This window comes from Syngnathus typhle, linkage group LG20 (genome assembly GCF_033458585.1).
Source record: "Syngnathus typhle isolate RoL2023-S1 ecotype Sweden linkage group LG20, RoL_Styp_1.0, whole genome shotgun sequence".
Taxonomy (NCBI): domain Eukaryota; kingdom Metazoa; phylum Chordata; class Actinopteri; order Syngnathiformes; family Syngnathidae; genus Syngnathus; species Syngnathus typhle.
Genome location: NC_083757.1, coordinates 7,931,343 through 7,956,790, shown reverse-complemented (window position 1 = coordinate 7,956,790; position 25,448 = coordinate 7,931,343). Strand labels below are relative to the sequence as shown.

The 25,448-nt window shown below is 45.7% G+C and overlaps 2 protein-coding genes across 4 annotated transcripts; both read left to right on the top strand.

The window, feature by feature from the left end:
• The first annotated feature begins 563 nt into the window (after positions 1–563).
• On the top strand, positions 564–14,947 carry nup153 (nucleoporin 153). 2 transcript variants are annotated; one of them, XM_061267676.1, is made up of 21 exons: positions 564–716; positions 2,333–2,579; positions 3,900–4,169; positions 5,533–5,672; positions 5,851–5,964; positions 6,059–6,175; positions 6,247–6,294; positions 6,441–6,494; positions 6,779–6,919; positions 7,007–7,192; positions 9,327–9,473; positions 9,554–9,646; positions 9,743–9,815; positions 9,894–9,998; positions 10,183–10,710; positions 10,856–11,014; positions 11,096–11,950; positions 12,168–12,575; positions 12,707–12,922; positions 13,000–13,141; positions 13,839–14,947. In XM_061267676.1, the coding sequence occupies exons 1-21, from the start codon at positions 639–641 to the stop codon at positions 13,924–13,926; spliced, it is 4,209 nt and encodes a 1,402-aa protein (XP_061123660.1). In that variant the 5' UTR covers positions 564–638; the 3' UTR covers positions 13,927–14,947. The 2 variants fall into 2 exon arrangements, with proteins under 2 accessions (XP_061123660.1, XP_061123661.1); XM_061267677.1 differs by having other exon boundaries at positions 568–716; positions 2,336–2,579.
• Positions 14,948–15,056: 109 nt separating this feature from the next.
• On the top strand, positions 15,057–20,780 carry rbm24a (RNA binding motif protein 24a). 2 transcript variants are annotated; one of them, XM_061267688.1, is made up of 5 exons: positions 15,057–16,461; positions 17,177–17,300; positions 17,442–17,496; positions 18,970–20,374; positions 20,481–20,780. In XM_061267688.1, exons 1-4 carry the CDS (start codon positions 16,294–16,296, stop codon positions 19,334–19,336), a joined length of 714 nt encoding a protein of 237 aa, XP_061123672.1. In that variant the 5' UTR covers positions 15,057–16,293; the 3' UTR covers positions 19,337–20,374; positions 20,481–20,780. The 2 variants fall into 2 exon arrangements, with proteins under 2 accessions (XP_061123672.1, XP_061123673.1); XM_061267689.1 differs by having other exon boundaries at positions 16,264–16,461; positions 17,177–17,496.
• The last annotated feature ends 4,668 nt before the right edge of the window (positions 20,781–25,448 follow it).

Genomic DNA, 25,448 nt, shown 5'->3' with positions numbered 1-25,448 from the left:
TCCTGTTGTCAATTTTATTTATTTAAACACTACTAATAGTACAATTTCTTCCTCTCTCACTTCGTTCTGTGGTTAAATCCAACCTCAACCAGTCCTGTTTTAGCTTTTTTTATTTGAAAATATTTTGTTTATTAACTCAAAACGTTTTTTTAAATATTTTATGTAGTTTGCACGTTAAAACAAACCAAAAAAAAAAGCTTTCTCGTTGATTTGGTAACACATTTGTGGCGGTTTCATTAAAATTCGTGACAAATTGCTGGAGGGACTCGTCTGCTCCAGCTGCCATGGCAACCAGTATAAGGGCTGTATTTAGCCATTCCGTGGCCTCTTTGTCACTAGTAACGCTTCATTTATAAAAATTGAGTAAAATAGAAGGAGTTTGTCTGACGTCATTCGTTTACAAATAAACACCTTTACATAGCATTCAAACCATAACTAGGTAATTGATAGATGATTTGTAAGTGAATTTACAATATAATGGTATATATATATATATATAGTGGGTAAGCAAAGGCCATTGTCAATTGTACACCGGTTGACTTCATTTACCAGGATCCCTTGCGGCATTAGGCACCGTGCTAGATGACAGCAATCCGGCGCCGAAACATCGACGGGACACACTCTCCGACGCAAGAGTCATGGCGGCCACGGGCGGAGGGAAAATCAGAAGCAGGAGATATCACGTCGCCTCCAAACCTTACGCCAAGACAAAGCAGGTAACCACCCCGCCCCCTCAAAGTCCACGCCCGGAACCCCCGACCTTAGCCGACAGTGACGAACCACGAGGGCGGCGGGCTCTCTTGCTAGTGTTTTTGTTTCAAGTTAGGGGAGACATTTTGCGGCCTAGTCGTGGCCTCCACGCGCGTCTAGCGTGCTAGCGGAAGCTAAGCCATTAGCCCGCTAGGTGGCTTGCCTGCCTTAACTAACGCACTCGCTGGACAGCTTCCTTGTCAGCTCGTTGACTTGACCCGAGTGGATGAAGTCACCCAGCCGCGGTGGAGTGCGACGACACTTGCGTCAGTGGGGCGAATTTTGTCGAATTAGCGGAAAGAAAGCATAGTGAAGTCGCTACCGTGCTAGCGAAGCTAGCAGGCAAGCGCCGCATTGTTGTACTCGCCACGCTCGTCAGGGCCGGAGTTTGTCTGTTTATTTCAGTCAAATGACTTGATTTTGATGTTACAGGTCGTCATAAGGACTTGTTCATAATGTGTCGCTGTCGGTTGAAGTGAATTTATGTAAGTTGGGGGGGGGGGGGGGTGTCGAAATAGGGGTTGGTTAACGCCAGCCGTGCTGGATTGCGCAGGAAGCCGTTAAAGAACCCCACATGGTTGCATTGTATGGCATCTTAACTGCCGCCTTAAATATGTTTTTAGGACATACCTGTGCTTTAATGTAACCAAAAGTCCCATTCTCTTCCCCCCGGTTTAACGTTAAAGCAATTCCCAACGAGGTTTATTCACCCTCAATCAGCTGATTAGCCTCCAAGCATCTAGCACCGTCTGTGTCATGGCATTGATTGATTTTCCGAATTCTTAGCGCCACTTCACATCCAAATTTGTTCTGTAATTCATTTGATGACAATCTCCAGGTACGCTTACATCAACCAATGTCATTGAGTAAAACCAGTGTTTGGTAACATGACCAAAATTCATAGATATTGTCATGGGCTTCGTGCAACTGCATTGTTTTGGAGGCAAGCAAAATAAGATTGTTAAGCAAAGTGGTATTTATGAGAGTGAGGCGCTATGGATGAGCGCATAATTGCACACGGGTTAAAGTGCATGCAGGCCTCACGTATCTTGTAAGTAAGCCTCATGTCGCCTTTCGGGCGAAGATCCTGCCGAAATTGACGCCTTTTGTAAAGGTGCTGGCGCCTTGTGTGTGTGTTTTCTGGCAACTGTGCCCTTCTAAGCAGCGACGCGTCATGCCAAAATTTGATTGTTTATCAATGACGCTGGAAAGAAGGGCGCCAAAAGCTGACTTTTGCAGGCGTCTTAAAAGGGGCCTCATGAAGCAGGCGTGTGCGTGACTGACACACTTTTATTCTCACAGCACTTGAGGAATTGCCTGTCTGGTCCACTGCGGCCACGAGTAACATTCAAGCCGTAACAAATTCATAGACATTTTACTCTGGCCAATCTTCCAATATTATCATACTGATTTTGCGCTTAAGCATTGGAAAAAAAAAGAATCTACTTGTATGTCTTTTTGTTTATGAGCTGACAAACACCTTCATGTGTAAGCTTTCAGAAAAAACATTTTTTTTCTACTTGTGCCAGGTGGTGAGCCCGACCAGTATTTAAAGACACTTTTTTTTTCTCCCCGTCGCCAGCAGTCAGGCCTGATCGGCCGAGTGACCGACACGGTGAAAAGCCTGGTTCCCTCCTGGCTTCAGAACTACTTCAAGAACGAAGAGGCTCCGGAAGGTGAAGCGGGAGGAGGTGCAGATGGTGACGGCGGAGGCAGAGAAGCGCTGGATGTGACGGAGAACTGCCTGCGGCCCCCTCCCAACGGCGGCAGAGAGGGGCCGCCCCCTCTGCTGGGACGTCACTCACCCGAGCCAAGTACTAGTCACACAGGTTTGTGGTTTTATTCTTGCCATATAAATATGAAAAACACATTTTCTACCATTGCATTTCTCAAATATGATACAATATAAATGAAAATGTGCAAATGTACCCTAAAACTGTATTTTGACAATAAAATGCTCCTCATATACTGTGATTTTCCATGCATAATGCGCAACATTTAACTAATTTATTGTCCTACAATCTGGGGTGTGCATTATGCATGGGTACAACAATTTCTGAAGAAAATCTCCCTCGAAACAAAACTTGAAACCACACCTTTCTTCTTGTTTGTTGTCAATCGTGCATCGCATTCAGCCATCCTGCCCAACACACATAGTCAGTAAAATTCAGAATTGACGACACATCGTTTGATGCGATGGTGGAATCCTTGATGGTGTGTTATTGTCAAATATTGTTTGTTTTTTAATCTCCATCGTAGACCGGATATCATACGGAGGCCGCCATGACAGTATGCGCAGAACGGATGCGCAAGACACATCAGCTATATAAAGAGCGAGAGTTCAGTTCTCTACCTATTAGTTTCAATTCACAGTTTAATTACCAGTTTCAATCAGCAAATAACAAAATGCGTATTACAGGTAATATTTTATTTCACAACACTTTGCCTTGTTTCTTTCTTCTCTGCTGTTCACTTCAAACACGCTCCATACGAACGCAATGCTCTCGTATCAGACGCTTGCTTGATCACCTGCTCGTTTGCTGTCACAATGTATCCTACACAAATCCGAAACATTTCTTCGCTATCGAGTTTGCTAGCGCATGCTGACCGGCAGAATAACATCCGGCTGTTCCCAAAGATGATATTTTTTCTGAAATAATTTTACGTTCACGGATTTAAGTAAGAGTCAATATTTGGGTGCGTATTATACATGGGTACAGGCTTTTTTCCAGCACCGGCATGCCATTTCTAGGGTGCATATTATGCACGGGGGCGCATTTTGCATGGAAAAACACGGTAAATGTTTGCAAGTGTTGAATGCCATCTCAAGTCTTAAGCTAAAAATGGATTCTTCTGAACCCAACTATGGGTTAAATAGTACCACTGCCCAGTGGGCTCCTCGGGAGAGGAATGGGCTAAGGGAGTCAACCCCTACAGAAAATCAATTTCCCCTCGGGTTGGTGTCAGAAAGGGCATCCGGCTGTAAAAGGTTTTGCTATAAAAAAAAATCTCAGTATAGGACTCTCAACCACGAGATGGCCATGGACCGCCCCCGGTGGAAGAAAGCCATATCGAGAATCCAGTCCAGCCCAGCGGCGCCTGGAAAGCGGACTTTAAACCGATGATGATGCTGTGCTTTTCCACTGCAGAGCCCTTGACCAGCCGGACAGCCCTTAACTTTCAGGACTACGTGCTGTCCCGCCCACCACTCAGCCACTCCCACCTCCACTTCTCGCCGCTGGAGACCTCGTCGCCGACGCTGGGCGGCGGCCTGTTCTCGCATCCCTCCACCTCATCGGCGCCAGGGCCCTTCTCCACCGGCTTCTCCTTGGTCAAGGAAATCAAGGACAACCTTTCGCAACATGACGACGATAACATCTCCACCACCAGCGGCTTCTCCTCGCGCGCCTCTGACAAAGGTACACAGGAACAGTAACCTTTTTCAGAAAATCAATTGACTTCAAACTACGGCCCGCGGGCCACATCCGGCCCACGGGACCGTTTAATCCGGCCCGCCAACCCTGAATAAATTGTATTATTAAACTTTTTTTTTGATCGTATTGCCTGCAATGACTGCGTTTCCCCAGTAGATAGGGAACCGCTCACCTGCGCATTTACTACCGGAAGCCGTGTCAGAAAGCTCAGTGCACACTCACAAGTGCGTGTACGTACTCAGTAGTACGGACATGGCGCACTCGCGCTCTATTTGTATCAGTCCCGAATTTAGAGCGTGGGCTGTGACGACAGCATTCTTGTAATTCGCGCACGGAGCTTTCAGATGCAGTTTTGCGCTAAAGCCACCCACAAACCTTCCCCTGGAATCCTTCCATTAAAATGAGTCGCACAACGAAAAGCAAGGTGGACACAGTGCCGAGTGTTTAAAAGAGAGTGGCCAATTTGGCTCGACGTACGCGACGTGACGTTCAGCCACATGAACGTCAACATCAACCCGTCACAGATCGAGGTAAACGGACCAACACCTCGGATGTCTCCTAAGAATTGCTACAACAAATTTTACTCCAGACTATGACGCACTAGCAAAAAAGGGAGACCAACAACACTGTTCCCACTGAAAATGAAGGGGAGGCATTTTGAATATGATTTGTACACATGGCAGGGATTGAAACTAGCGACCATTTTCAAACAATGCAGGATGCTCAAGGACATTGATGCACCACCTGTTTGCGACTAATCTTAACCTGTAAAGTTCTTAAGGCTTACTTTAAGGAAGTGTTTCCCGTTTCCTCGCCTCTGTTACCAGGTGTTTGCGAGTTCAAACTCAGCTCTGATTTTCAGATACCCCTCACCGCGTTGCCGTTTTGATTACTTTATTTGGACGTATGCTTGCACCGATTCTTCAAGATGATATATTTGGTCAGAATGTTTGCCGTTTGATGTGACCTCGTAAGATAAACATCTTTCATTAATTTGACCTGCAGGCACTGAAGTGATGGAGACTGTTATTCATAATAACAGTGTCGTATTTTACGAGAATCACTGATAGCAGTTATTTTGTGAATTATTATTATTTTTTTAATGCTGTTAATAAATGCATTTGTTTTCAAAAAACTTGTTTGGAATATCCATGCTTTACTACCTACTAAAGGCCAAAATCCTTTATGCAATGACCTTTACAGGTCGCTTATATTACTTCACACAAACACTACGTCCATCTGCTCCTGGTTCGGCCCTCAAGTCCAAATTTAGAACCCAGTTCGGCCCGCGAGTCAAAAAGTTTGCCCACCCCTGCGTTAATGTATATTATGTTGTTGTGTCTTGCAGACGTGCCGGCGTCCAAGGTGGCGTCGCTCCCGCAGCTTTGGACCCCGGATGCAGACCGAAGCATATCTGTGCCGCAGCCCTCTCAGTCAAGTCTGAAGAGGCCTGCTTTCAACCTGTCCGTCTTTGGTACTTCTGCCAATGTGAGTCTTGACCCTGAAAAGTTCAACTGTGACTTTTTTTTTTTTTTGAGGGGGGTTGATCTCATGCAGGTGATCGCAGCTACTTTGTTGTGAGGACTCGCTCATGTGTCCTTTTCTGTTGTGATAAGAATCCTGACTATGCAAAAGTAACGCCACTTGAATGCCTCTCCGCTTCCAGTCGACGCTGAACTCCAGCCATCTGGGAGATTCCCCCTTTTACCCCGGCAAGACCACATATGGCGGGGCGGCTGCTGTCCGAAGTGCACGCACACGCCCTGGAACGCCGTACCATGTGAGCCCGCAAAAACCACAGCGTGTCCCCCAGAGCTATTAATTGCATTAGTTGTTGCGAGCCGTTGACCAAAATTGTCGGCGTGATCTTTCAGGCCCCGGTGAGGAGGCAGATTAAAGCCAAGCCGGCTGGCGCGCAGCCCTGCGGGGTGACCAGCGCCACGGCCCGACGTATCCTGGAGTCTTTGGAGCGCATGTCCAGTCCTCTGGCAGTACGAACGCACGCACGCACACACACAAAATTGAGTTTCAAATAGCTCACAGTTCAATTTGACATCCCCAGGATGCCAGGAGGATCCCAGCAGCAGCAAGTGCAGCATCCTACTCAACGGTAAATTGGACTGTCCGCCATTTTGTCCATGTCGCTGTTAATATCAGCAAAAAGTTGAAGCAACTGTTTTTAGTCATAATTTACGTTAGCTATAAATACATGTGAAAGTTGGTTAATATTGTTTGTTTTCTTCTCCTTTTTTCCAGTCAGTGGATGACGGCGATCTTGATGTGTCACATTTGCAGGCCAAAAAGAAACGGGTAAGTGATTTCATTTTGACTTCATCCAACAGCCTGCTAGCATTTGGTGCAACAACTGGCAGATCGTGCCAGCTGTGCGACAGTTGTGTCACTCCAACAACATACACACACACACACCGCTGTGGTAGCTGCTTTGCCACTGCAGTTTAAATATTAACGTTACTAGAGCTCTCAACACAATTAAAAAAAGAAATCTATATTTAGTCTTTTCTAGGGATAGTGAGTGGCTATTGTGTTTTACATGGGATGAAAATGTTATTTGTTGTTCTTTTTAATTTCCTTAGCACGATTCCAATCTCCCGCCGGTGCAAAAGCTGGTGGTCCCCACCGCTGTTATTGGCTCGTCAAACCGCACTGTCTCCTTCAGGCCCAGTTTGACCCCAGGCGGGCCGATACGCACTTTGGACCAGGTGCCCAGAGACAAGGTGGGCTTTATTCCCGCTGCCTCAAGTGCAGTCGGAGTTCCTCGCCGGTGGTGATTTTGCCGGGTTGCGTTTTCCGTTTTTCCACAGCCCACAAAACAATCACCCCCGCTACCCGATCGAAGCCCCGCGGGCCCATCTCAAAGCACAATTGGGTTCAGTGGTGGAGTCTATCCGATGTCTAGCACACCTACTCCCAGCAGCTCCGGAGGTGGTAAGATGAAGACTGAGCGCAAGATCGCGCGGGTGTCCTCCAAACGCATGGAGGATGACAAGGTACGCACCAGAACTGTCGAAATTACTTTGTTGATTTTGTCACCGCCAAACAACACCAAATAATCAATAATTAGCAAACAGTGACTTTAATTATATTTGCTTAATGGATACAGTTCCTTGCAAAAGTATTTGGCCCCCTTGAACCTTTCAACATTTCGCCACATTTCAGAGTTCAAACATAAAGATATAAAATTGTATTTTTTTGGCAAGAATCAACAACAAGTGGGACACAATCGTGAAGTGGAACAAAATTTATTGGATAATTTAAACTTTTTTAACAAATATAAAACTGAAAACTGGGGCGTGCAATATTATTCGGCGCCTTTACTTTCAGTGCAGCAAACTTACTCCAGAAGTTCAGTGAGGATCTTTGAATGATCCAATGTTGTCCTGAATGACTGATGATGATAAATAGAATGCACCTGTGTGTAATCAAGTCTCCGTATAAATGCACCTGCTCTTTGATAGTCTCGGGGTTCTGTTTAAAGTGCAGAGAGAACCATGAAGACAAAGAAACACACTAGGCAGGTCCGAGATACTGTTGTGGAGAAGTTTTAAGCCGGATTTGGATACAAAAAGATTTCCCAGGCTTTAAACATCTCAAGGAGCACTGTGCAAGCAATTATATTGAAATGGAAGGTGTATCAGACCACTGCAAATCTACCAAGACCCGGCCGTCCCTCCAAATTTTCATCTCAAACAAGGAGAAGACTGATCAGAGATGCAGCCAAGAGGCCCATGATCACTCTGGATGAACTGCAGATAACTACAGCTGAGGTGGGAGAGTCTGTCCATAGGACAACAATCAGTCGTGCACTGCAAAAATCTGGCCTTTATGGAAGAGTGGCAAGAAGAAAGACATTTCTCAAAGATATCCATAAAAAGTCGCGTTTAAAGTTTGCCACAAGCCACCTGGGAGACACACCAAAGATGTGGAAGAAGGTGCTCTGGTCAGATGAAACCAAAATCGAACTTTTTGGCCACAATGCAAAACGCTATGTTTGGGGTAAAAACAACACAGCTCATCACCCTGAACACACCATCCCCACTGTCAAACATGGTGGTGGCAGCATCATGGTTTGGGCCTGCTTTTCTTCAGCAGGGACAGGAAAGATGGCTAAAATTGATGGGAAGATGGATGGAGCCAAATACAGGACCATTCTGGAAGAATGAAGTAGTCTGCAAAAGACCTGAGACTGGGACGGAGATTTATCTTCCAACAGGACGATGATCCAAAACATAAAGCCAAATTTCTAATGGAATGGTTCACAAATAGACGTATTCAGGTGTTAGAATGACCAAGTCAAAGTCCAGACCTGAATCCAATCGAAAATCTGGAAAGAGCTGAAGACTGCTGTTCACAAACGCTCTCCATCCAACCTCACTGAGCTCACGCTGTTTTGTAAGGAAGAATGGGCAAGAATTCCAGTCTCTCCATGTGCAAAACTCACAGAGACATACCCCAAGCGACTTAAAAGATTAAGATTAAAGTCCTAATGATCGTCACACACACACACCTGGGTGTGGTGAAATTTGTCCTCTGCATTTAACCCATCCCCGTGTGATTTTAATCCATCACCTGGGGGAGAGGGGAGCAGTGAGCTGCAGCGGTGCCGCGCTCGGGAATCAGTTGGTGATCTAACCCCCCAATTCCAACCCTTAATGCTGAGTGCCAAGCATGGAGGCAATGGGTCCCATTTTTACAGTCTTTGGTATGACCCGGCCGGGGTTTGAACCCACAACCTTCCAGTCTCAAGGTGGACACTCTTCCACTAGGCCACTGAGCTGGTGCAGCTGTAATTGCAGCAAAAGGTGGCGCTACAAAGTATTAGCGCAAGGGGGCTGAATAATATTGCACGCCCCACTTTTCAGTTTTTTATTTGTTAAAAAAATTTAAATTATCCAATAAATTTTGTTCCACTTCACGATTGTGTCCCACTTGTCGATTCTTGACAAAAAAATCAACTTTTATATCTTTATGATTGAAGCCTGAAATTTCGCGAAATGTTGAAAGGTTCAAGGGGGCCGAATACTTTCGCAAGGCACTGTATATTAATCAATATTAAAAATACTCACCTCCTGTGTTCCAAACGTAGTTGCAGGTGGCACAATGTTTCTCTACTTTTGACCTCAGGTGACTGAGCTGCCAGACCTTCAACCCATTTCGCTTCCCCTTAGCACGTCTGCCTTGCCCACCTTCAGCTTCTCCTCCCCGTTGCCCCCCATCGCTACCTCCGCCGCCTCCAGCGTCAGCCCTGTCAAGAAAACGGCAATAACTAAGGTCCGTCCATCTTTGGTAGAAAGTGTGTCTGGCCACCGTAGCCAAATGCACCTTGTTCTCTCTCTCCTTTCTCCCCTCAGGCCACTTCCATTTCGCCCCCCTGTGCACCCTTTACATTTTCCTCGCCCATTGTTAAAGCTGTCCCCGCTAGTCCTCCTAACTTCTCCCCTACAGTAAGTGCTCTTTCGCCACATGAAGTTGACAAGAAAATCAAGGGCGGGGTAAATGTGATAAATGAGGGACTACTGTATTAATATTTTTTTCTTCAGACTCGCTTCACATTCAGTGCGCCTGTAACAAAAATGGGCCCTTCCATGTCAAACGGGAAGCTAAGCGCGCCAGGTAAGCTTTGTGATTTCAGGCTTAATTTCCGGTGGTTTTTGTTTAGCTCATCCTGCTGTGTGTGAATTTCCTTTCAAGTGAAAATAACAACAAACGTAAGCACAGAAGACTTTGACTGTGGCCCCTTCAAAGTAGCCAAGACACTGAAGCAGGGCAGCGTGCTGGACCTCCTCAAGTTGCCCGGTAAGAAGCGCGACACGCAACGCCTGATGTATCATTGGAAGACATTTGTGGAACAATATGGAGGAGAACTATGCTGCTGTTTTGGTTAACGGCACTCTTCAAATGGGCTCACCATTTCACCAAAGTTGTGTGTTAACGCAATCACATGACTGCAAGTTTGGAATTTGTAATCACTCTTCTTTAGGCTTTGCTTCAACGACCGTGCTGAAGTCGCCCGAGACCTCCTCACAGTCCACTGCTGGCACCTCCTCCACCGCTGCCGCCCCCTTAACAGGCCTCATTGACTTGGTTAAAGCCCCAGCCGGGTGGAGTTGCGACGTCTGCTTAGTGCAAAACAAGCCATCGGTTACAAGGTGCGCTTGCTGCATGGCTCCTCAGCCTGCCGCCGCCACCAAGGACAATAAAACAGCGGGCCCGGCACTTTCGGAGCCAAAGGGCGGCACCAATGGCATGTCCGTCAGCTCCCCCTTCACCAAAGTGCCGACCAATTGGGAGTGCGACACGTGTCTGGTCCTCAACAAGCCCGAAGCTGTCAAGTGTGTGGCCTGCGAGACCGCCAAGGCCGGCACGGGGCTCAAGGCCCCGTCCTCTCTGCCCTCCTCCACCTCCGTGTTTGACGGATTTGGAGACACGTCAAAGAAACCAGAGGGAGTGTTGGAGGGCGATGTTGGCGTGCTACAGCACAAGGTTGCAGATGCAAACCCTCAAGCCGGTATGCTCGATGTTGTTTGCCACTCTCAATCATTGACAAGCCCTTTTAGCCATAAAATTCATGCCTTCCTTTGGCGGGCAGGGGGGGTAAGGCAAATAATGCACATTGCCACTGCCAAACCACAACATTGTGTTTTTCCTAACAGGCGCGTGTGCAGGCACGCCGGCATTCAGCTTCGGGAGCAAGTTGAAGACGCCCAAGAACTTGTGGGCCTGCGACACATGTCTACTGCACAACAAGGCCGCCGATGTCAAGTGCGTCGCTTGTCAGGCCCTCAAACCTGGAGCACAGGCCGAGCCCCCAGGTAAGAAACGGACCCACTCATCTTATTGGTCTCATCTAGTATTGCAGACACTTACTCTTTCTCGTGCTTCGTCAACTTCAGCATCTTCTACTACCTCTACTTTTGGAGGATTCACCTTCGGCACATCCAACAGTTCCTCAGAGTCTGCGCCCGGAGGGTTCAAGTTTGGTGTTACCACGTCGGAATCCTCCTCATCGGGTGGATTCAAGTTTGGCATTTCGTTTGGTAACCCCTCGTCAGAAGCCCCTTCAAAAAACATGAATGCCTCTCTGGGGCTCAAGTTCAGCACCTCATCCGAGGGCTTTAAATTTGGAATGGCCCCCGGGGATGATGAAAAGCCAGAGCAGCCCGCGGCTGGTTTCAAGTTTGGATCCGGCGATGGGGTCTCGTTGGGGGCGGGCTCATTGAGCACGGAAAGCAGCAGCTCTTCGAAAGCGTCCTTTGCCTTTGGCCTTTTCAAACCTGAGGAAAAAAACTCAGATGCTGCCACCTCCTCGGCTGCTGCCACACCCACGACTCCTTACACTCGGGAGAAGGGCTGCAACAACGACAGCACGGCAACTGATACCACGGCGACCGGCGCTGCCTCGTCCATGTTCGGAACGCCCGCCTCCGCCACCCCACCCGGGGCCGCGCCATTTGGATTGCTGCCCGCAGAGAAGAAGCCTGCCCCCCCTCGATTTGCATTCGGGAAGCCGGAGGAGAAGAAGGAGGCATCCGCCACCTCGACTCCGTCTGCCTTCCTCTTTGGCGGCGCCAGTAAGAACGCCGACCCCGCGCCGGCCATTTCGAGGGGCTTCTCTTTCGGCGAGCCAAGTGTGCCGGCGGCGCAGCAGCAGCCACCTTCTTTTACTTTTGGCAAGCCAGCTGACAAGAGCGACGCAGCAATTTCAACAACTGCAAATTCCACTTTTGTGTTTGGACAAAGTGCTGCAGGTATTACATTCATCTGCACTCACACAAACAGCAACAGCATGACACCAAAAATATGCACACCACAGTGTTGCCTTTAGTAGCATTTTAATTAGTTCAATCAGAAACATTCACTTGGCAAAATCTTTCCACAGTAAAATGTGTGCAAATGCCATCTGACTTGTCGCTGATCTGCTTGACATGAAATACTGACGAAGCGATCGTTATGTTGTCCCGTCAGCTTCTGATCCTCCCAAAATGCCATTCTTCTTCGTGGGAAGCAACGCCACCACTAGCAGCAGCAGCACCTCCTCCACCTCAAGCGCCGGGCTCTTTGGCAGCAGCACCCAGCCTCTCCCTCCTGCTCCCTCCCCCGCTCCCACCCATTCCACTACTGCAACACCCAGCAATTTTCCTGCACTGATCCTTTTTGGTCAGGGCGCCGCAGCTGATCCCGCAGCTAGCAGTGCCCCCCCAGCCAAAGCCTTTGTCTTTGGGCAGAGCCAAGACGCTCCGTCGGTCGTGCCCGTCAACTCAACCCCGCCTCAGGCAGCGCAACCCTTCATCTTCGGAGCGGCCACCACTACACTTCCCACTGCGCCTTCTGTCAACTTTGGAGCATCTGCGCCATCTGCGACCTCCTCTGCAGGTCTGTACTCTTTCCTGGAATAAAGTGATTTATATGAAGTGAAGGATTTATACATAGTCAATTTGAATTTGTGTCAACTTTTGAATGAGCAAGTGCGCCTTTCTCTGATGTCACTTCCTGTCCTCCCACAGCTCCCAACCCCTTCTTAATCAGCTCCTCGAATGCCGCAGAGTTTGGAACCAACCAGACGCCGGCGTTCGGTTCGTCTTTCAGCTCACCGTTTACGGCGGCCGCTTCGCAGACCCCTGCGTTTCGTGCCAAGCCTGCTGCCGCCACCGCGCCCGTATTTGGCCAGCAGGCCGGCGCCGCGCCCGCCTTTGCCGCCTCCACTGCCAATTCCACGCCAGGTCGTTTAAAGTCCGGGTGGCCTTTTTCGCCTTGTCTGAGGTTGTATGTACTTATTTTCACATTGTGTTTCCTTTAGGTGGAAGCTTTCAGTTTGGAGGAGCCAGCGCCTTCGGCGCCACCGCTAGCACGGGAGTTTTCAATTTTGGTTCTGGGGCGGCAGCGTCTCCTGCACTTGGCGGCGGGTTAAATTTTTCACAACCCCTCGCTTTCAACATTGGGTGAGTGACCTCTCTTTGTTGCTTGACCATCAACTTGCGAGCATCGCCGACCTACACTGTCCATTCCGTGCAATTCATATAATTCATTTTAACGTCTACACTAGGGGTGTCCAAACTACGTTGGCCCGCGGTCCAGTTTTTATTGGCCCGCAGCAAATTCTGAAAACATAATTGAATATAGCCCGCACAAGAAGCTTGAGCTCAACTCTGAAGAGAAGCGAACGCGCAGCGTTTGACGTCCTATTATCCCATTGTTTACATAAAGGACAAAGATTGACTCGACGAGCTGCTGCTGACGCGACGTTGCGCTGCTGCCGTCACTTGAAATTCAAATTACAGTAATCCCTTGCTACATTGCGGTTCGTTTATCGCGGTTTCACCTTTTTTTTTTTTTTTTTGAAAGGTTTTGAAAAAAAACAACATATATAAGTCGCTCCTGAGTATAAGTCGCCCCCCCACCCAAACTATGAAAAAAAACACGACTTATAGTCTAAAAATTACGGTATATATTTTGACTCATAAATTGCGCATATTTTACACTTTATTATTATATTATTGTCTAGGGTTCAAAATTATATTTATTATTTCTATTTAAGGCAAATTTTCTATTTCAATCTTTATTTATTTTTTCCCCCCACCATTTTTACAAATTAATTCCCTTTTCAGTATTTATAAAGTGAAGTATTTTATCTTGTAGGTCGTCCAAATCCTTCCCATCGTCACCCGCCGGGCAGCAAACAATTGCCGGGCGCAAGATCAAGACAGCTGTGCGACGTCGAAAATAGACGGACGTCGATGGCCGATTGAGAAAGAAGCGCTCACCTTGGACTGAAATGCCTTTTGGGGGTGGTGGCTCTGACTGAACACTTGACATTCAACAACAATCAAAGACACCGATAGACATATCGCAATTTTCTGCTTGACCCGAGGCTTCTTTTTTGTAATAAAACGACAAAAACAACTGCTCGCTGCAGAATTCTGTCGATTTTAATGTACAAGCGGAGACTTTGTTAGGCTGTGATATGCCAACGCGCGCTGTATGGACAGGGTTGAACATGCCTGTTGCTTACCCCCCCCATCTCCCTAATGTACAGACCCAAAGTGTGTTTGTGTGTGTGTGAGAAATGAGCGATTATTATTAGCGAGCAAATGAATGTTTCTAAACAAAACGGAGGGTAGGGTTGGACAGACTGCTAACGGGGAAGGACGGAGTGTAGAAGTGTGCACCGTGCAGGTTGCCGCTTGAGTGAGGACTTTGCAGATGCATACTTTTCATGTTTTCATGTGTTTTCATGTTTTTTGTCCACTGGAGTCTCTCCTGTCTTTTTCCTCACTCCTCACACTCACTCTCCCTTTACTGCTCTTTCATTTAATTCTCTTAATTGGCCTTTGAATATCATAAAAAATGTAAATAGTGCTATTTTTTTTTTAATCGCTGTCGTTGATTTTTGCTTTGTGTGATCGAACTCTGAACTCAGCATTTTTTTTTTTGTCTTTAGAATTTATTGTGTAAATTCCTACATTCAAAGTTTCCCAAATCCATTTAAAATGAGCTTACATGCAAATTAGAGAGCCTTTGATGACTGAAGGCATATTGGCTTTTCTGATCCACTTTTGTTTGGACCAAACCAGTATTGTACAAAGTAGTAAGTATATATTTTTCTATTGCGTGTTTAAATGGACACGGGTGACTTTGGATGATAGGGAAGAAGTCGAGTTTAATTTTAAAGCCATGATTACTATTACCGGTTGAGTGGTAAAAACTTAAAAACATGGTTCGTTCCATCAATAAAACTGTCAAAGGTATGGTTCAATTTCCATTTTCCTTTTGGTTGCTATCAGTTGTAGTGCAGACAGATTGCAAGAGATGGTTGCTATTTTTTCTTAGAATCAAACAATGTAAGTCATTTTTGTGGATTTTTATTTTATTTTTAGACTGGTCTCCAAGTCTGATCCTTGAGAGCCCCATTCATCCTAGTTCGAATGCTTGACTGAGATCTGATCGCTTGGGCATAGCTTGCTGATGAGCTAATCTCAAATGATCAGGTGTGATGGAACGGAGAAGCATTTAAAACAGTCAATTAGGTCTCATAATTGTAGCGGGTAACATCCGTAATACCTAAGGTACTTTCAGTATCTAGTTAAAATGAAACAAAAACTTGGTATTAGATTTCAAAAGTAACATTTGAGCTAGACAGACACTAGGTTGCTGGCTGGGTTTTGACCTGTCCAAGATGGCGGCCTCGGAGAATCACTGGGACAACTTGTGTGCAGTATAGAGCATGGCACGACCCTGGCGGATGCCAACCGCCACGAGAACGTGATTACAACTCTTAACGCTTTAGCCACGTGGTCGTTATAAGCGGAATGGCTATTACTAGTGATTAAGTCAATGCTTGGCCCGGTCTGTGCTTTCCTTCTCTTGGGACCAAAGGGAACATTTTGCGTCCCTCTTTCGTCGCGTTTCTACATGACTAGCTGTTGCACTCTAGCGGCCAAAGACTGTTATTTTCAACCTGGCTGTGGTGACGTCACACGATGTACTGCAGTCCTCTCCCCTTGCAACGTGAATCGCTCAGCCAAAATCTCACGAGATTTGCTAATGTCACGTTAAGCTATGCTGTCATTAGTTAAGTTAGACACAAGATGGCGCTATCTTCTTTTGGTAACTACAGTGCAGTTGGAGGGGGACCTTTTCGGGTTAATTTATTAAAAAACAATGCAAGGTAACGTTTCTTATTGTTACTATTTACCAAGTCAGGCCATATTGTTTAGCTAAATGTCACGTGAAATGTTTGATTTCATCGCTCACCTAGCAATAGTATCGGCTTGCTCAGCGTGTTTGAGGGCCGACCCAGAGGAGGAGTTTGGACTGCACTTTTTTCAGTTTTTTTTTTTTTTTTTTTTCAACACCGGTGTGTGTGTGTTAGAAAGCATTCACTTCGAGGCACCAACAAGGAGAGGAAGACGTGGTCCTCATGCTGATGCAGAAGCCCCCTGACCACCACCGCGTCCATCTACCTCCAGGCTGGAACTTCCTCCTCGTCCTTTCCCTCCTCTTTCCTCCACTAAACACAGAAGATACTTTGCACTAACGTTTTCCTTTTTTCAAATGAGCATTCATTCCTTTTGATTGTTTTTATTTAATAACGATGCACACCACGCAAAAGGACACCACCTACACTAAGATCTTCGTCGGAGGCTTGCCCTACCACACCACCGACTCCAGTCTCAGGAAGTACTTTGAGGTGTTTGGCGAGATCGAGGAGGCGGTGGTTATCACTGACAGGCAGACCGGCAAGTCTCGGGGCTATGGCTTTGTGAGTACAGTAACTCCAATTAATCACAAGAATCGATGACGAGTGCAGAAATGCGGCAGGTTCACATCTGAGATTCTTGCTGGTGGGTTTAGGAGATGATCATCAAGTACCTCTAAAGTCTCATCTCAAAAGTTTTTAATAATAACTGTACAGGTCAACATTACCTGTAAGTTTGTTGGCGTTTTTTTTTTATTAAAACGTCCCCCCAAATATTTTTTTTTGTAAACTTTGAAGATTCCGTGATAAATGACATGACATTATAAAATATTCAATGAAAATAATACCTTACATTTATAGAAAATAAATCAGGGGAAACATCATAAAACTTTGAGATCCAGGATATTCTAAAATATTCAATGAAGTCAAGTCTTCTGGTAAAGTGACTTGAAATAGTATGCATTGATGCTAGCACATGCTAATTGTAGCACAAGAGTGCAAAATGCATGTTGATGCTCAAGTCGATCTCAACAAGGACAACACGACATCCATAGATGAGCTCGGTCTTCTCCCTGTGCATTGTTTAGGAGGCGTTCCTGGGAATTTCTGGCAAGTTCCCTCACCATTAGTCCTCAACTCGACATGTCTAGTTCCAAAATAGCCAACAGGGCCGCTTTTCTATGCTCGGGACTGTCTCCCCAGACAACCTTCAGGGCCGGCGATGCTCGGTCACTCGTAAACAGCAACTGACGTGAGCTTGCTTTCCTCCCAAAACCAGGTTACCATGTCTGAGCGCTCGGCCGCCGACCGGGCCTGCAAGGACCCCAACCCCATCATTGACGGCAGGAAGGCCAACGTCAACCTGGCCTACCTGGGGGCCAAGCCTCGAGTGATGCAGCCGGGTGGGAAGCAATGCTTTTATGTCATTTCATCTCTTTGGATGTGCACCATAAATCTGATCAACCAATCTTACCTGCAAGTAATCATTCTAGTTGTGTTTTTTTTTTCCCGACACCTTGTGATGGTCTGTTTGAACTTTGCAGGTTTTACCTTTGGAGTCCCCCAAATTCACCCTGCCTTCATCCAAAGGCCTTATGGGTAAGTCCCGACTGGCGTATGTTCTTTTGATACCATTATGTGATTTGGTATGTTGGATGAGCTTCCAACTCGGGTGCTTCTGTGGCGCCAAAAAAGGCAAATGTTGGCCAGATGGAGTTTGTGGGCTCTTTTCTGTGTAGTTTCATCTCTTTTTGACAACAAAAGCCTGAGCCGTGCACCCTTTGCATACCATAATAGCATCTTCCTGTTGTTACTAGCGGATTACCCCTCCCTCTCGTGTTTTTCCGCATTATTATTGTGTGTGTTTTTGTGTGCATGTGTGCACAAAAGTTGCAAACAAATCTCTTTCTCTTGCTCGCTCACCCGCTCTCTTATTCTTCTTCTCTCCAATGGATGGATGGATGGAGCTTTTTGGTCACATGGAGCGCTTGGTGTTAACGAAAACAAGTGCCCCCATTGTGGTGGCACAAAGCCCCGAATGCTGACACTGCAGTCCCATGAAGCTGTGTGTGTGTCTGTGTGCGTGCGTGCATCCATGCGTGCGTGTGTTTTTGTGTGTATTTGTGCGTGTGTGTGTATGAAAGGGTCTCTGTGGTTCGAGCAATCCAAACAAAAAAGCAATGGACACTTGATTAGGTACACTTGCAAAATGAAACAACAACACCGTTCTTTTTTAAATTACAATCTTGCTGCTTGAGCGCTGTAAGGGAAAAACGTTTTTTTGGGCGCTGACACAGAATGGGTGTAACAAAGTTGAGCCAGCGGTTTTCTGCATGTTTGCACCGGAAGTGGCTAAGAAGGCGGTGTCAGAGTAAAAGCTGGTAAAGCATGAAAGGGCCTTGAACACTCTGCTTCAAATTGAATCCAATTTAAAAGCAGCGTAAGCTCACGCTGGCTTTGAAGTCAACAAGGAGAACCCCGTAGGCCTTGGATGGGCTGGGATGAGGCTACGTCCTGGAGGCCAGAATGCGCTCATTGTTCAGAGTTGTTGATTTAATCAAAACATCCCCCTGCCGAGCCCCCAGTCCACGTCAGCTCTTTTTGAAAACTGTCCAGCTGTCAAAGTGGCGCTGACATTTTCACAATGCTGTGCCGGGGCTCATCGCCTGCGTCCCAGACCTGGACACCGCCAGTGTAAGCCGACCCTAAAATCCAGGCGCCCCCCTTTCCCACCCCGACCCACACCTCCTCCTTCACACAGAGATCATGCAAAATGTTTGCGTCAGACTCGTGGCGATTGAAGTACATTTTCCAATAGGGCGCTACCAAAGACTTTCTCGAAGGGTTTGCGTGTGAAAAGCAAATTTCTAACCACCTGCAATGATTGACAGATCCCTAAAGGGGCCACTGTTGCTCTGCTTTGATTTTGAGGTCAGCACAGCATTTGAGTAGAAGAAAAAGACCGGGCAGTCGATGTCAGCAGTGGCGTTCTTCTGTGTCTACGTCTTTGATATCAGCGCACTTGTGATAGCCATTGAGCTAGTAAGCCAACCGTCTGGTTTTGTCCCGCAGCATCCCGACGCACTACGTGTACCCTCAGGCCTTCGTGCAGCCCAGCGTGGTGATCCCGCACGTGCAGCCCACCGCCGCCGCCACTGTGCCAGCCCCCGCCACCTCCCCGTACATCGACTACACAGGAGCGGCCTACGCTCAGTACTCGGCCGTTAGCGCGGCGGCAACCGCCGCATACGACCAGTATCCCTACGCCGCCTCGCCTGCCGCCGCTGGCTACGTGACTGCCGCCGGGTACGGCTACGCAGTCCAGCAGCCTCTTGCGGCTGCCGGCGCCGCCGCTCCAGGTTCAGCGGCTGCAGCTGCCACCGCAGTTGCTTTCGGCCAGTATCAGCCACAGCAGCTGCAAGCAGACCGCATGCAATAGCAGCAGAAGGAAATGGAGTCGACATGCTGTGCCTCAACCAAAACAAGAAAAAAGTCGCTGTACAAACATGATGATAATTTTCTAGTAGCTTCTTTCTGGAGACAAACCACAGGAACTAATCCCTGTTACTTAAGCCTTCAAGTTCTATCGCTGTCCTAGGGCTGATTTTGTATATTTATTGTTGTCATACACACTGAGGGTTTTTCTTTTTTTGTATAATCAGGGAAAAAATGAAGCTGTTTTCAGCGTGACCTCTTGTTAGGACCTTAAAGCACCCCTCTTGGCCGATGCAAAGCATCTCCCATCCTTTGACAAGCGGACAACTCTCGAACAGGAACGCATCACTTGTTGCTCATTTGTTTAGCTGACACATTTTAATCTACTGCTGGGCCCTGTTTCTCTTGAGTTTACAGGGCCACCCACCATCCCCAACAACCCCTCCAGTGTTAGCAAAAATTTACATGGCAACCTCCTGCCTCAGTGTGCCTTTCGACTGCTATTTAATACAAAGAGACTTGTGCTATTTAAAATATTTATTTTCTATTTTGTTTTTGGAGAGTAGTAATGGCGGTACTGTATTAATATTATTACTGTGTACTCATCTCAAGGTATACATACATACATACACACGTACATACACACACATATACATATATACATTAGTTTTAATTTCAGAATTATTATTATATATTATATATTAACATACTCAACCCCAAGAAATATTTAGTAGCTGTTCAAGATACAATGCACTCTACTTTTATTTTTTAACTTAATATTGGTTAGGTGTTTTTTTTTTATGGAGAAACTTTATTTAAATGCATGCGTAAAACAAAACAAACAAACAAAAAAAAAGCAAAATGCTGCTTTATCCTTTAGAATGTAAAGTCGTCGTAGCTGTGCTTTATTACGATTTCATTTTCATATTCATCTGACAATGTTGGGAGTTTTTATACTTGAACTATTTCTTACAGGGGAAACGAGAGCGAAAGGTTTTAATAAACATTTGAAGGAAGCTTTTCATTGTCACTGGATGAAAAAGTATGTAAAGTGTTATTACCAAAACTCCAAAATTGGAATAAAATGTTCTATATTAAAAAAAAAATATTTTTTTTTTTCTGTTTTTCCCCACATGCCCCATTGTCAGCTTAGCGTCGTGGTCACCTTCACGCCTGGCTGATGAGGACGCGGGACGCCGACTATCAATGATGCAGCACGAATCAATAAGTCATAGTCATCGCGTTAAGGTAGAAGAAGATGAGCGTGTTTGTTTCACGTGTGCTCACGCATTGGTGAGGCTGTCGGGGTGACGTCATTCAAAAGAAGGCAAACTATTATCAATGCATGATTTTAAAAATATATATTACGGTTTTTGTGTGTTTTCATCATAACGTGTTTTACAAATGTTTTGACCCTTTATTGGCAAGTTAACTCCGTCAAAAAGAGTTTCTAAACTTGAGTGATAAGGCATAAACCCGTGAGACATAACATGAAGTTGACTTAAAAAGCTTTCGATCTTCAAACAACAACGCAACAGAAGAAGAATGATGGTCACATGTGTGCCTCTCTCTCTCCGTTGGTTATTTTTAGCGTGCGTGTGTTAGTGTGTGTTCTGAAAGGTTCTGCTCAGCTGAACTAGGACATCCCAGACGGACGGCAAGGCAAGCAGGCAAGCAGCACTCTTGGAACAAGAACAGCACAGGAGGAGGTACAGTACAGTTCATGTAAAAACAAAAAAAACCGTTGCGTTGGCGCACGTGCGCTATGGTGTGTGCGTGTGTGGGGGGGCGCGGGGGGTGCACTTTGTAGACAGACAGACGGAACGAACAGGCTTTTCCTAATAACATGACGTCTTTTTGGCCTCAGCATAATTGCACCTTGAGTTATTGGGATGGCGTGTGAATAACATTTTCGAAAGTTCCTTGAAAAAAAAAAAAAGAGGTCTGTTTTGCCAAAAGAGACTACTTTTGTTTGATTACTTTTTTTTTATCTTATTAATGCTTGAACGGGTAGTAATTGTATTGATTAGTGGTGACGAAACAGGTGTACCAAATAGTGTAGTTCCTGCAATGAACGCACCATTATAACAATATTTCAATTAGCAGTGGGCCGAAGCTCCAGCGAGCTGAATTTAGCCTCACAAAAGATCAGATAGCAGAGCAACACGTGTTCTTCCTCAGCTGTCGAGCGGCATCGGCTGTGACGTACGGCGCACCTGTCCGCTTCCCGCCTCCTGGTTGCTATGGAAACGACAGGCAGGACAGCACTTGTTGAAGATGGCGTCAAGTCACCGAGGACTTCCTCCGGCTTGGCATTGTTGTCGCATAAGTGCACGCTTTTATTCCTGACACGAATGAGAACGTTCACGTTGATTCATAGCGGGCAGATTACCACGCCACTGTTAGCTCACAGTCACTTGCTGAAGTTGCTCTTGCGACAGATAAACGCCCTCACCGGGCCCCCCGGAAATTTGACGCAGGAAGTCAAGTATTATTTTTGTGATTTTACTTGCTAGCCTTAGAATAGCCATGTCCAAAATCCGCCCCGCGGGCCAAATCCGGCCCCCGGTCAGATTTCATACGGCCCGCAGCTTCGGTCTACTCATGTATTATTTATGGCCCGCCTGCACTGTCAAACTGAATTAAAAAAATATATAAAAATATCGTGATACTTAAAACTGTAATACCTCCTATTACCAAAAGGTAGCAGCACCACCCCTCTCCGCTCATTTCTGCCATGGCGACTGCAAAGAAAACGAGGAAAGTTGACATTGAGGGCCGTCGCTTTCAAGAGAAATGGGAATTAAAATACTTCTTCACTGAAAATCAAGGCAATTGTGTTTATCTAATTTCTAAAGAGACGGTTGCCTTGTTTAAGGATTTCAACCTAAAGACTATCAGACTAAACATGTTAACACAGGGGTGGGCAAACTACGGCCCGCGGGCCACATCCGGCCCACGGGACCGTTTAATCCGGCCCGCCGACCCTGAACAAATTGTATTATTAAACTTTTTTTTTTTTTGGTCATTTTGCCTGCAATGACTGCGTTTCCCCAGTAGATGGCGAAGCGCTCGCCTGCGCATTCACTACCGGAAGCCGTGTCAGAAAGCTTGGCGCACACTCACAAGTGCGTGTACGTACTCAGTAGTACGGACATGGCGCACTCTCGCTCTATTCGTATCAGTCCCGAATTTAGATCGTGGGCTGTGACATCTGCATTCTTGTAATTCGCGCGCTGAGCTTTCAGATGCAGTTTTGCGCTAAAGCCGCCCACAAACCTTCCCCTGGAATCCTTCCATTAAAATGAGTCGCCCAAGGAAAAGCAGTGCCGAGCGTTTAAAAGAGAGTGGCCAATTTGGCTCGACGTACGCGACGTGACGTTCAGCCACATCAACATCAACCCATCACAGATCGAGGTAAACGGACCAACACCTCGGATCTCTCCTAAGAATTGCCACAACAAATTTTACTCCAGACTATGACGCACTAGCAAAAAAGGGAGACCAACAACACTGTTCCCACTGAAAATGAACGGGAGGCTCTCAAGTTTATTGTAAAAAAATGCATTTTGAATATGATTTGTACACATAGCAGGGATTGAAACTAGCGACCATTCTCATTTTCAAACAATGCAGGATGCTCAAGGACATTGATGCACCACCTATTTGCGACTAATCTTAACCTGTAAAGTTCTTAAGGCTTACTTTAAGGAAGTGTTTCCCGTTTCCTCACCTCTGTTACCAAGTGTTTGTGAGTTAAAACTCTGCTCTGATTTTCAGATACCCCTCACCGTGTTGCTGTTTTGATGACTTTATTTGGATGTATGCTTTCACCGATTCTTCAAGATGATATATTTGGTCAGAATGTTTGCCGTTTGATGTGATCTCATAAGATAAACATCTTTCATTAATCTGACCTGCAGGCACTGAAGTGATGGAGACTGTTATTCATAATAACAGTGTCGTATTTTATGAGAATCAGCAGTTTTTTAGTGAATTATTATTAAAAAAAATTTAATGCTGTTAATAAATGCATTTGTTTTCAAAAAACTTGTTTGGAATATCCATGCTTTACTACCTACTAAAGGCCAAAATCTTTTATGCAATGACCTTTACAGGTCGCTTATATGACTTCACACAAAGCCTACGTCCATCTGCTCCTGGTTCGGCCCTCCGGTCCAAATTTAGAACCCAGTCCGGCCCGCGAGTCAAAAAGTTTGCCCACCCCTGTGTTAACACATACGACAACCTAACGGAGTGACCGCGCTGATCAAGTGTAGCAGCTCCAAACTGACTGGCATCACAACAGCGGTTCTTCACGCGGGGCTGTGAGTTAAAAGTACCGTTTTTTCCCGTGTATAATGCGCGAAATTTAACTAATTTGTTGTCCTAAAATCTGGGGTGCGCATTATACATGGGTACAATTTTTTAAATTTTTTTTTAATTTTTTAAGAAAATCATGGTACAACAAAACCAACAACAGGACTGACCGACAAAGACGTGGAACAAAAAGACAGGGTGACATTACCAAAGACAGGAACAGAAACCAGACATCATGACAGTAACACATGCAATTATCCGACGGTGAGCGAGGGGCAGAAAGGACTTAAATACAAAACACGTTACATTGATTGAGGTGACACAGGAAGGGAGGGGCGACGCGAACAGAAATTATGGCAACATAGCAAAACTGGGGACGAGACATGACAAATCTCCCTCGAAATAAAACTTGAAATCACCTTTCTTCTTGTTTGTTGACAATCACGCATCGCATTCAGCCGTCCTGCCCAACAAACACACTTAGTCAGTAAAATTCATAATTGTCGACACATCGTTTGATGCGATGGTGCAATCCTTGATGGTGTGTTATTGTCAAATATTGTTTGTTTTTTAATCTCCATCGCGGACCGGACATCATACGGAGGCAGTATGACTGCGCATGCGCACTATGGATCCGATGCGCAGAACGGATGCGCAAGACACGTCAGCTATATAAAGAGCGAGAGTTGTTTTCTTTCCATTAATTTCAATTCACAGTTTAATTAGCAGTTTCAATCAGCAAATAACAAAATGCGTATTACAGGTAATATTTTATTTCACAACACTTTGCCTTGTTCCTTTCGTCTCTGCTGTTCACTTCAAACATGCTCCATACGACCGCAATGCTCTCGTATCAGACGCTTGCTCGATCACCTGCTCGTTTGCTGTCACAATGTACCCTACACAAATCCGAAACATTTGTTGCGGCTCCGAGTCACGACGAGGGACAAGATTTGGTTTCCAAGGGTGTTTTTATTCCTCTTCAACGTCTCTCCCATACAGAGCCGCCTTTTTCACGTCCGCACGCCTTTTTCACATGACCGCAACTGATCGCGGTGGTGCCTTTACGGGCAGTCGGAGAAATCAACGCCAACAAAAAAAATTACATCTAGCCTAGTTAAGACCATACCAAAGACTATAAAAATGAGACCCATTCCCTCCCTGCGTGTGTGACGATCATTAGGACTAAAAAAAAAAAAAATAATCATAAAAATTGGGTGTACATGGGTACAGGCTTTTTTCCAGCATCAACATGCCATTTTTAGGGTGCGTATTATACATGGGGGCGCATTATACACGGAAGAAAACGGTAAATCAAAAGTAAATGTTACTTAATATTAAATATTACGAAGTGGCCATCTTAATCCTGTTGATGTTATGAACCTGTAGACGTGACACAAACTATTACTTTCTGAAAGATATTGTAAATGACAGCAAAATCAACTTGTTTTAATAACAGACAACTTTGCATTACTTATAACTCCTGTTTAAAATGTTTATGAGGCAAAAATAATTTTAAAGTCATGTAAATTTAAGGTATTTCATACAATTTGTTCAATGTTATCTGACGCTTCAGATATGAATGAAAGGCAGAATTTGTGTTTTTAGAGTTGTTCACATCTGCCTGAGTGGCTTATATTTGGTTATTTTGTCGTTTAAAAAAATAAAAGCAATTGGGACAATGACATTTGTTTTATAACAGTGTGTATTTGCATGACATTTTTGTAGTTAAAAAATGTCCAAAAAAACTATTGGCCCCCGGGCCCCTTCACTTGATCAAATCTGGCCCTCCTTGC

What these genes read in the sequence shown, in the direction of transcription:
- nup153 (XM_061267676.1), top strand. Translation starts at nt 639, where the DNA reads ATGGCGGCCACGGGCGGAGGGAAAATCAGAAGCAGGAGATATCACGTC. An exon ending in ACCAGGTGCCCAGAGACAAG is followed by an intron (nt 6,920 to 7,006) that starts GTGGGCTTTATT and finishes GTTTTTCCACAG; the next exon opens with CCCACAAAACAATCACCCCC. An exon ending in CTCCTAACTTCTCCCCTACA is followed by an intron (nt 9,647 to 9,742) that starts GTAAGTGCTCTT and finishes TTTTTTCTTCAG; the next exon opens with ACTCGCTTCACATTCAGTGC.
- rbm24a (XM_061267689.1), top strand. Translation starts at nt 16,294, where the DNA reads ATGCACACCACGCAAAAGGACACCACCTACACTAAGATCTTCGTCGGA. An exon ending in AGTCTCGGGGCTATGGCTTT is followed by an intron (nt 16,462 to 17,176) that starts GTGAGTACAGTA and finishes TCCCAAAACCAG; the next exon opens with GTTACCATGTCTGAGCGCTC. An exon ending in TTCATCCAAAGGCCTTATGG is followed by an intron (nt 17,497 to 18,969) that starts GTAAGTCCCGAC and finishes TTTGTCCCGCAG; the next exon opens with CATCCCGACGCACTACGTGT.